The following is a 12591-nucleotide window of genomic DNA, read 5'->3' on the forward strand; positions in this document are numbered from 1 at the left end:
TATTTATCAATTATCGATTATAAATGATTTTATTTGGCACAAGCCAAATAAATATATATAATATTTTATGCATACATAAAATTTTTTATGTGATTGTTCGCCTTCTAGTCTAATTATAGAGATCAATCACGTGACCGATCTAACCAATAATAATCTATCCCAGCCACGCTATGTTATTAACCAATCGGCTTAAGTTATAAGACCACGTGAGCCCTTTGGCCAATCAATATTGATATTGGCCTTTATGCGCTCGGATTTTCTACTTGCAGCTGCTAATACAATAAATTGAGCTTATTTTCAATATTTACGCGTCTTAACGGTAATTTCATAGTTACTCTTTATACCATACGACGCATTATCACTTCGTTTTTACAGAGGATTACATTTCATTTGGCGGCGACCATTACTTTTTGTGTTAATTTGGGATAAAGGTGACAACCTTTGTTAGCTGATATTCAGTACAACGAAGTCTCGGAAAGAAGTCTCCCGTGACGAGATCCAAGATGGCGGCGCCCATACCGAAGAGGATTCTGGTATTCGGGCACTCTTTCGTGAGCAAGTTGAAGGACTTCATTCGTTATGATTCGTCACTCCGGTACGATTTGGGTCTCGCGGGTTGTCCGGTTATCCAATACTCGGGTTTTCCCGGTGCCACGGTTGATCGTCTTCACAGCAGGTTACAAGAAATCTTGGATTTTAATCCGGTCATAGTGATTCTGGTAATAGGGACTAATGATCTTTATCAACCACATCAATCACCACTTTCCGTGGCTTCGGCAATTCGCGATCTAGTGGACACGATTCTTTATGTTGATGGAATATCTCAAGTTATAGTCTTGCAAACACTTCATCGACACTTACCTACCTGTCAAACGCGTTACCCAGTGGATCCTCAATGGTTCAACACCAGAGTTGATGAAATGAACAGGCTACTCATTCAATGGCTCAATTCTTTACCCAATGGGCGAACCTACCTGTGGCGTCTGAAGGGGTTCTGGTCACCTGACTGTATACTTTCGAACTTTGCGGAGGATGGTTGTCACCTTTCATCTCGTGGCCTGCTTCGTTTCTTCAACAACATCCGAGCTGCAGTGGTCGCCGCCTTGAATCAGTCAATCTGATTCAGTATAGATACGTATTCTTATATTTTGTATATATTGTGCCTGATTTCAATACAGGTTTCTATCTAGTTTACCTGATTAAGATATCAGCTTAAGAGTCCTAGTAGGACTATATTTATAACTGTGTAATATTTTGGCAGTTTATTAATTACATGTAGTTCTGACTACTCAGATATTTTCTCTATATCCTTACTGATGTTAGCTACCAACACAAGCTTTCATTGCTATCCACTTATGGCTCAGTTAAGTTAACTGTTATATTGGATATTTATGTTATAATAGTTATATTTAACTTAGCTGTCAGGCCGGGCTTTTATTATAGTTCTCTACGCAGGACCTATTATGCCCATTATAAATTAACAGCTCAGGCCAGGCTTATGTTTCAATATTTTGTCTGACGTTACTCAGCAATTGTCTGATATTGATGATAAATGGCCCTCCTCGCGGGATCCTTTTTGCCTGGTCTGAAACTGATTTTACAGTTCTCTACGCAGAACTATGTTGCCTGATTTTAGTCATTGGTTCAGCAAGGCTTATTTATTTTCAATATTTTTGCCTGATATTCTACGCAATTCAGGCTGATATTGATGTTATATTCCTCTACGCAGGAATTGCCTGATATTCTACGCAATTCAGGCTGATATTTATGTTATATTCCTCTACGCAGGAATTGCCTGATTTTCTACGCAATTCAGGCTTTTATTAATGTTATATTCCTCTACGCAGGAACTATTTGCCTTGGCTGATACCAATGTCAAGTTCCCTACGAAGGAACTATGTTACCTGAGCTCAGTTTCAAGTCAGTCCATGGTTATTTTGGTTAATACTATAGCTTATATAGTCAGACTGACAGGTTCATTATATTTTCCAGATGAAGCGTGGGGGAAAACGTAGCAGGACGGCTACATTGAGCGCCTGTCCCTGCTGCGATGGGTCTACAGCCACCCCCAAGCCTTCTAAAAGGTCAAAATCGTCGGCGCCTAATGAGGAGCCGGCCCCGGTCACAGTGGAAGAGCTCGCCATTCCCGATGCACCGAACAGACGGCCGGTTAGTGCTACCACATCCATGGTTCCCTCCCCTGCTGGTCAAATCCAAAATCAACACTGCTCAGAGGTTCGGCAGGACACGTCAGCTGTCCATCAGCCACTTCCCCTTCCAATCCCATTGGGACGTCCAGGCCTAAATGCGGAACCGGCCTTGCCTCTAGTGGATTATGACAGCGACTCCTCGCGTTCATCGGATGAGGACCATGACCTGACTTTTCATCAGGCTGTTCGTTCACATGGGGCGGACCTTCTTCAAGGTACGGGCATGCTGTATGCTGAACCGATCAGTACCCCAATTATCAGCCAAGTTAAAAAGTCGGTGTGCAAAGACATCTGGAAAAACAAATATGTGGACTTGGCCCTTCTCCTACCATCGGCAATGTCTGGCCAGGCCACCCAATATACCCTACAAATGGATAGAAACGCACAAATATCCATAACACCTAAATCAAGCTCAAGGAAGATAACCAACATTGAGCTCTGGACAACCGCTTTCCTCCGCTTTATAGCGGTTTATACGTTAAAGTTCCCAGCAGAGACTCAAGCTCTGCTAAAATATGCAGAGATCGTTAGAGACCTTGCAACCCGTCGTCCGGGCTTAGCATTTTCGTATTACGACAACCATTTCAGAATCCTACGGGAAACTATTCCACTTCCATGGGACCGACTCCATACGGAGTTTTGGCTCATGGCAAGCACGTTGGCCCCCTCCATCCCCTCTTTTCGTCCCCAAAGACCCACCCCAAAACCATCGTCGCCCGTCAAAAGATTCCTTGACAAAACCTGCTTCCATTACAACAGACGCTCCCTCTGCCACGTCCCTTCTTGCCCACACCCCCATGTCTGCGGCTTTTGCAGGGGTTCACACCCAGCTTACGAATGCTTCTTCTTCTCAAAGGAACACGCTGCCAGAGCCCCCTCCACCCCCAAACCCGCTGCACAGCATAAACAAGCCAAATAAAACTTCTGTGGTTACCCCAATTTACATTCATAAACTCTCCCAATTTCTGTCAGGTTACCAATGGGCTGACTATTTGATAGAAGGTTTTACTTCCGGTTTCAAATTAGGTTATTTAGGTCCTCGGGTTTCAGCTTCAGCCTCTAACCTTACATCATGCAAACAACACCCTGATATTGTCCGTCAAAAACTTAACGAAGAACTTCAAGCCGGTAGGGTTAAGGGTCCTTTCTCATCCCCTCCCCTTGGCAATTTTCGAGTAAGTCCCATTGGCGTGGTTCCTAAAAAATCTCCTGGTCAGTTCCGGTTAATACACCACCTCAGTTATCCTCCAGGTCAATCCATTAATGATTATATTGAGCCCGAACTAGCTTCAGTTTCATATTGCTCTTTCGACGACGCCGTAGCCCTCCTTTTGAGTATTGGCCCGGGGGCTCTTTTCAGCAAAACAGACATTGATTCGGCTTTCAGGTTAATCCCAATCCACCCTTCTGACCATCACTTACTAGGTATACAATTTGAAGATAATTTCTTTTACGATACTTGTCTCCCAATGGGAGCCTCGTCTTCTTGTGCCATTTTTGAACGTTTCAGTTCCGCCTTGCAATTTATTTCGGTCACACATTTACACATCCCACATATGGTTCACATTCTAGATGACTTCTTATTCATGGGTCCAGTTAACTCTCCTATATGTCAAAGAAGTTTAGACAATTTCTTAAGATTTTGTGCCCAAATTGGCGTGCCCATCAAATCAGATAAAACTGTCACGGCTACTCCTATCATTACCTTTATGGGTCTTGAATTAGACTCAATCCTTATGGAAGCACGTCTTCCTGCGGACAAGTTAATAAAAGCCAGGACACTTTTAAGCTCTTTCGTTAAGTCACGTAAGGTCACCCTTAAGGAACTGCAATCCCTTTTGGGTCTTTTAAATTTCTGCTGCCAAGTCATAGTTCCCGGTCGCGGTTTCTTGCGCAGACTCATAGATTTGACACTGAATGTCTCCAAACCTCACCATCACATTACGCTAAACAAGGAAAGCCGCAAGGACCTACGCGCTTGGCACTTATTCCTTGAACATTTTAATGGGAAACAAGTACTCACTGAACAACGTTGGCTCACGTCCGATACTTTGCATCTTCATACAGATGCATCTGGAACTTTAGGTTTCGGAGCTATTTTTGAGTCACACTGGTTTTCAGGTACCTGGCCAGAAGCTTGGTTGGCTTATGACATAACTTTTAAGGAAATTTTTCCAATTTCTCTTTCATTGGATATCTGGGGTCAACAACTTAGAAATAAGTGTATCGTTTTACACACTGACAATGAAGCCGCGGTTCACATTATTAATAAACAGACATGCCGAGTCCCTGTCATTATGTCACTAGTCCGCCGTATCATTTTAGCCAGTATGAAATATAATATCCTTTTGCACGCACAACACATCCCGGGAAAATACAATTTATTACCTGACCTCCTTTCTCGTTTACAGATCGCCAAATTCAAGGAAAGGGCTCCCCTCATGGACCAGCTTCCAACAACCATTCCAGAGTACCTGTTCATAATTTGAATCAAACAGTTTACAATTTATTAAACAGATCCCTTGCTCCTTCCACAAAAGCCAGCTATAAAAATGCTTTTCTCCAATACCAACGCTTTCATTTGGCTCATTATCCTACGCTGCAATGCTTACCCATTTCATCTGAACGCTTGGCACAATTTATCGCGTACTGTCACAATCAAAATTTTCGGGCTAACACTATTTCTACATACGTTTCCGCTCTTGGTTACATTCATAAATTATACAATATGGTCAACCCCACGGAATCCTTCGTGATAAAAAAGTTATTGTACAGCATCCGCCGCATGTCAACTGCGGACAAACGCCTGCCTTTCACTGTGGCCAACATCCAAACTTTACTGGCTGCCCTCCATTCCCACATACTGGACCATTACAACCGGGTCCTTTTAAAGGCCATGTTTCTTACTGCCTTTTTTGGCCTTTTCCGGGTAGGGGAACTTTCCATTTCCCAAAACGGTCACCAAAATACCGTGTTGCGCAAGGACCTCACTTTCATGTACACAAATGCCAATGTCTCATCGGCAGTAATAAATGTTCGTAATTACAAACACTCACAAGGTCAAGCTACCGCTGTTCCACTTGCCCTTCAATCTGACAAACAGCTATGCCCTGTTCGTGCATTAGTAAGATACCTACGGCTATGCCCTACGCAAACAGGCCCCCTTTTCCAATTTCGTAATGGGGATCCTGTCACCACTGCTTTCTTTAGGTCAAATCTTCGAACATGTGTTGTGGCTTCTGATCTAAATCCACAATTTTACACATCCCACTCTTTTCGCATCGGAGGTGCTACTCACGCCCATTCCCATAAAATGCCTGCCTCCCAACTCCAACGTTTGGGACGTTGGCGATCAAACGCATATGTTAAGTACATTCGATCTACACCATTACCCCTTTAATACCCCCAACTTATCAGACACTGACTGTGTAGGCGGCAGCGTTTTGATTACATTATGGAGGGGAACCATACGTGCTTTGCATCTCTAGCCAGTTCATTTTTATTTTCATCCAAGAATATGGACTCTACGTCTTGGAAGTTTCCTTTTTGTTACCTGACAGTTTAAGGCTGCAGGTATTTATGTGTTTTTCAATTATTTTTTTTTCCTTATGTACATAATTTATGTAACATTTGCTGTATCAATTATATTTTATGCTTTTGTATTGTCTAACGGTTTAAAAACCACAGCCTCATCGCTTTCCTGCAGGATTGCTTACATTTACATCTAACAGTTGTTTCGGTCACTGTGCAAGCGTAGTAGCACTACGTCTTGCAAGTTTCTCTTGAGTTTACCTGACAGTTTTAGGCTGCACATAATTTTTAATATTTTCTTTTCTTGTGTACATAATTTATGTAAAATTTAATGTATTAATTTTCCTTGTTTTGTCTGACGGTTAAGGCCGCAGCCTTCCACAGGAGGGCTTACATTTGCATCCCTACATGGTTTATGTCACTGTACATTTTACCATAGATTTATGTTCACTGTTCAGTTTAGGGTTATACGTAAATTATACCCTTTTTACAGTGCCAGTAGTTTTTAGTTTATGCCAATGTCTGCTGTATAGTTTTTCTTTAGTTGTCTGACAGTTTAAGGCTGCAGCAACAAAGTTACATGTTTCACATGTTTTACTTAACATGTTCAGTTTTTCCTTGTTTTTTTGTATTTTGGTTTTCACTTGTTTTGTTTCATGTTTTATATTATGATTTAGATTTGACCTTCATGTACAGATCTCATCATTTATCCATTGTTCACATCCGTGACATTTTTGTGTGTTTTTCTAGTCATACTTTGTCTATTTTATTAGCAATTTACATTGTGCAATTGTTAAACCTGCTGGTTATTTCTCTAGTCTGTGTTCAATTTTAATAACCTACCTGCATAATACTTCAAAATGGCAATGTCTTCTATTTTACACATATTTTAGACTTCACCTTAAATTATTTTTGCCCTAGGCAATCCATTACTCTTCATAATGCTTTTTTACTATTATTTTATGCAGCTTACATGCAATTTTCGATTTATTCTCAGTAAGTGTCCAGGCCACACGGCTGTTCACTTAACCATACAGTCTACAATTTGTTTTTGACGGTTTAAAGCCACTACATATACCTTTAGGGGTAGCTCCCCCCTTTCTATATGAGGTCCTCTCCCGTACTCCATGGGCGGCGGGGTTACCTTTCAGGTTCCCCTTGTGGCGGGTTTTTACCGCCCATTATGCCATTCAGTAAAATATGTTTTCTGTTTCTTTAGTTCTTTTATGGCATTTTAAAATAAATGCCCTTTTTCAATCAATCATTGTCTTTGTTATTTCCTTCGTGGCATACGAGTCCGTCCGGTCTATGACCTTTTCTTTACCACTAGGACAATACATAAATATATTAACCTACAACAGAAATATGCTTTAGGCAGGAAGCTTCAAAAGAGATGTTAGGCTTTCTTTATACAAGATATAAAAGAATTTCAAACCAGGTTATTGATTTGTCTAAAATAAGTGCTCGGTCTAGTGCAATCCACATTATTATATAAAGAACATCCGAATGTTGGTCACATTTCTCGAACATTCCATAACCCAGATATGTTGGTGAGGACAAGGATCAGTTAGAAACACCCCAAGTGTCCAGGATCTTAGGAAATGTCCTGTTGTAATTCCAAGAAATCCAAACCGCAATAACAGCTAATACAATTTGAAACAGTATTTAAGGTCCGCTCTCGGACATTTTTCCAGAGCGTGTTTGTTCTGGTCATGTTTCAAGTATGACTTTTGTTCTTATAATATTTTTTTACACTTTACAGATCAACTGTAAACTTTTATTATTTGTATTGAGAATATCAATTTTTAAGTAAGAATTGATAATCGTTTGTCTATTATTATAATATAATATTGTTAATTTTATCGGATATTGTATCAGCAGATTAAAAAGTATGCAGACTTTATTATTTGAATTCTGATGTACACATCATTTTAAAAACTAAAGCAATAAATGAATAAGTTTAGTAACATTAATACCCCAATATTACATCTAAGTTGATGTCCTTTTATTTGTTATTTACTATTATTGTTTTATTTTAGCCATACAATTTACATATGTACGAATATTAAACAAAGCAAGCCTAATCTAGATATCTCTTAATTGCTCTTAGGGCAAGAAATGGACTAAAGAACATGTGAAAACATTTCTGAAACGATCCCGTATTTTATATTGTTTCTGCTAGGTGTAAAATATGACACCTTTCATACATTTTATCTGCAAATCCTGAACTAATGAAGTTGAAATAATTAAATCTGTAAAAGACCAGTAACATTAAAAATAATTCTTAAAACGATTCCTACCTTGTCCGATGAACATGTAGGTCAGGCTGAAACCCCGATATGTATTGCTATAGTCTGTTTTGAAGACAAAGTATACACTATTCGACTGAGACCTGAATCCACTTGGTGTTGTGCTCCCGCAGAATTTTCCGATGGAGGGAGAGGAGGTGCTTGGCCCATTGAAGATCTCTAGGTAGTCATGGCAATACTCCGTTTCAAAGTAAGTGAAGTCCAACTGAAAAGCAATCACAATATATTGATCGAGTGTGATTTGTTTTATGCGATGAGACTTTGTACCTGAAAAAACAAACCACATAATAGCTTAGAATTCACGAATAGGGTCATATCTAATAAGTGACGAAATACCCAATATTCTGAATGTCACATAACGTACCATATTATAATTGTTAAAGTTCTAAATGGAAAAAGGGAGCATAACGTTTGCAATGCTAAATGCTTGATGATAACAACAATTACACATGCATTACGTTATATCAAAAGACCTGATATGGAACCATGCATGCGCGTTTGTTTTGAAAACATTATCAAGAATATGTACTTTATAAAAGCCCAAACATGTTTTAACTAAAACATTGCACATTTATCGCTTTAAACACTTAAAGTAACGGTCAAACATAACAAGCTGTCTATTATTTGAAAGTTATAATACAGTGATAAAAGTCAAGTAATCTGAAGTTGTTCGCTATTGTATAATCTTAGACGCAAGTCAGTTTTCAAAATTATGTTAAAGCTTTTTATATCGCAAGTTTGAAATGAACACTCCCCATTCAAATTTATAAAGATTGTGTCTTAAAGCACGGGTTGAGATGTTGTTGTTTTTTCAAATCATTAATAAAAAAGATAATTTAAGCTTCATTTTGGGAAACAGGGCTTAATGCATATGCATAAATAGTCATCCCTGTACCAGAGACTGTCTTCAAACGAAAAACACCATAAAAAATCAAAAAGTGTCACCCTTGATTAGCTTGTGCGCATTGCACAGGGTAATCAGTGGGCACAGGCTAATGTTATTTGACATGCATTCAGCCCCGTGTTCCCTGAAAGCAGCTAATATGTACAGATTTTAATGATAAACACTAGACTGGTCAATGCCTTCTTACAAGCTGGTAAACACTATTGATTAAAAACACACACTGCAGTAGCAAAGCAGACGCTCCTAGCATTCGTCGTCTGCATAATTTTACTGCAGGTAGTGTAGACAGGCAGTTGTTATCGTTCCTAGCGTAGTAGACTTGCAGTTATCGTTCCTAGCGTAGCTTAAGCATACTGACTTGCAAAACTGCCTTTCTGCCTTATTTGTGAGCTAACGCTCACAATTAAAAACACATAATAGTTTAGATTTCAAGAATAGGGTCTTATCTAATAAGTGACGAAATACCCATCATGCTGCATGTCACATAACGTACCATATTTCAATTGTGAAAGTTCTAAATGGAGAAAGGGAGCATAACGTTTGCAATGCTAAATGCTTGATGATAACAACAATTACACTTGCATAACTTTATATCAATATGCCTTATAAGGAACCATGCATGCGCGTTTGTTTTGAAAACATTATCAAGAATATGTACTTTATAAAAGCACACACATGTTTTAAAGGGGCCTTTTCACAGATTTTGGCATGTTTTGAAGTTTGTCATTAAATGCTTAATATTGATAAATGTTAACATTAAATTTTAAAAGCTACAGTAAAAAATAAAATTTAAAAAAAGGAAAAAAAGTAGCCCTCAGCAGGGCTCGAACCAATGACCCCCGGAATCCTGAAGTAAAAACGCATTAGCCAACTGAGCTATCCTGCCAAGCATACATAGCAGGCGTATTTTATACTTGATATAAACAATCTTCGTAGTTTCACAAATATAAACGACAACAACAGAACTCTCCAGATTATTCAATCGTTTCGCTTCGCAACGCTTTATAATTTTTAGGTTTTTAAATCGTCAAAAGATGCATATAATGGCTATATAAGACCATGGCAAATGTTCAGTAATACTGTTTTTCTCACAAATATCATAACTAAACCGAACATTTGCGATTCTAAAACAACTATTTTCAATTTTGTCAATTTACCAAATCGTGAAAAGATCCCTTTAACAAAAACTGCCCATTATTCGACTCTAACAATAAAGTGATAAAAATGACAAGTATGCACTTTGATCCGTTTGCCTTCTTGTGCCCTGATGACCCATTCACAAGAAGTGTTGTGTTCATAATATCCTGGGTAGTTAGGGCTTGTGATGACGCCATATGGCTCCGTAAATAACCCCAGACACCCTGTAAGCAAAATACAAATATATTAGATTGTGAGCAATTAAATAAAAAGTATCGAATTTCACAAGACGCAACGAGAGAAACCTTGAGAGCTCATCTTAGAAACTGTAGCTCAATGGTACGCAACTTGAGGTCCGTCCTATTGGTCTAATGAGCCATATTTTAAATATTCTGTTAAGTTTGTCTAAGTTTGTACACAACACCATCTGGTATTACATACAAACTATAACACCTATGGGTCTTGCCATTCAGAGAAGAAAGTTTTTGTTATTTTGCTTTTAAGTCTAAGTAAATATTTGACACCTGGGTCGCGGCCAGTTTTAACGAATACTTTTTACCAAACTTTGTACAGGATCAATATCTGATATTACATACTTAATATCAACGCCCTGGACGTTGTTGTTGAAGAGACGATTGAATAGGTTATTTAATAGGTTATTGTGTTGTACATCTATATTAAAAATGTAATATTTGTGAAGTGGTCATGTTTGACTCTAGGGATATCATTTGAACTTGTAGATGACCTCTAGATCATGCTTCATACTTCAACGAAAGTAATGGGCGGTTTCAAACAAAAACAATTGTAAAGGGTGTCTCTATGTAAGACTAAATATACCCAGTGGCCCCCGATAACAAATATAAAAGCAAAGTACTGGCAGTACTGGTGTGACGATGCTTTTGAAGAGGATGGATATAAAACATCAATTTAAGTCTATCTATATCACCACAATTGTGTTTGTTGATACGAACATTTGGGTACGCTAAAAAATTTGTGTACGAAAATTTTGGGTACGAAAAAAAAATGGTGCGAAAAACATTTGCGTACGAAACATTTTTGGTACGAAAAAAAGTCTAGGGGTACGGGGAAGTAGTACCCGTGGGTAACTTGACCCATTGAGCGAAACTGGGAGGCGGGTCACATTCTTGTTCATTAAGTATGGCAATACATTCATGATGATTCTCGAAAGTAGGTATGAGCACATAGCCGGACCATGTGAGCTCAATCGTATGAGCACTTGACTATCCGAGTTCGCCCACGAACATATGGATAAGTTAACTAATAGCGAAATGACCTTATACATGTATATGCTGAAATCTAACAATCGAACGAAATATCAAACATGGTATGTACACTTAGGTGGTTGTGTAATTTCTGTTAGAATATCGTATTCAATAAGTAAATTTTAAATGATTGTGCCCGCACTTGAGTTTGTTGCCTTGTTTGAGTCTATACGCGCCTAGGCTGCACCCAGTGTGTGTATTTGTGTTTTTCGAAGGTAATGAGTTACCTCCGCGCTGAGGCTGCATAATGTTGGGACCCGGAGTGTGTCCAGCACTCCTACCTAATAAGATTAGATTGACGACAGTTGGGACGAATTTTGAATGATAGCTGCAATTTCCAGCTATTTGTTTTGTACTGAAATACTTTTTAATTTTTTATATGGTCAAATGCTGCGGGGGGATGAGATTTTCCGGAAAAAAACAACTGTCAGGAATGGTGACCACAAAACATACAAAATATAACATTGCGCCGGGAGCGGGAATCGAACCGGTGTCGTAAAGGTGAAAAAGCGAACGTCCTTACCACTGCGCTAGCGGGACGGACAATTACGCAAAAAAATGTTGTTTTGTCTATATATATCATAGCAGTGCAGCGTTTACAATTTGCAGGTTCGAAATCGTTCGCATTCTTTAGTTTTTATGATCACGTAAAAAGTTAATTTTACATGTTTTTATTCGCAATTTATTTACTAAATCGAGAACAAATATCAAACAAAATAGAGAAAATATATAGTTGTTTCATTGGTCCATAAAAATAAAATGGATGTAAAATTACTAATTTGAAATTAACGTTCTGATACACTTATTGAATCTGTTTTCCCTGGATATGCTGTTCTATTAATATTTACCTTTAGCAACACGAACGACAACTCTGCTAGGAGAATGTTATCAATGAAAATCAACGAGCAATCTCCTACGCAGTGGCGAATGCCAAGGGAAGTAACTGAAAAATCGAGTTATCTCAATCGGACTGGCTCGGTCTTTTACATAGGTCGCCATTGTGAAGATTTTTTTTACTGGTTATCAAACCTTGGACGCTGCTGTTCCAGCATCGTCAATCACGGGATTTGTGTTTTAGACTGTATAAATTAATGTAAAACTGGTGATTTCCGAGATGAGACCACTTCTGTAACTTTGTAGAGGACCACTGTTCGATTTGACAATACAATTACATAACGTCTAGGCTTGTTGTTTTCGAGGAAAATATAATAAAATTT

At 38.7% G+C, this 12591-nt stretch overlaps 1 protein-coding gene across 1 annotated transcript in view; it reads right to left on the bottom strand.

Annotated features, from left to right (window-relative positions):
• The window catches only part of LOC127831552 (cubilin-like), a 73649-nt gene that overhangs the window by 22821 nt on the left and 38237 nt on the right, over positions 1–12591 (bottom strand). The window contains exon 2 of the mRNA XM_052356533.1: positions 8042–8255. Coding sequence (XP_052212493.1) covers positions 8042–8255 — 214 coding nt within the window. The remainder of the gene's footprint in view (positions 1–8041; positions 8256–12591) is intronic.

This window comes from Dreissena polymorpha, chromosome 5 (assembly GCF_020536995.1).
Source record: "Dreissena polymorpha isolate Duluth1 chromosome 5, UMN_Dpol_1.0, whole genome shotgun sequence".
Lineage (NCBI taxonomy): Eukaryota > Metazoa > Mollusca > Bivalvia > Myida > Dreissenidae > Dreissena > Dreissena polymorpha.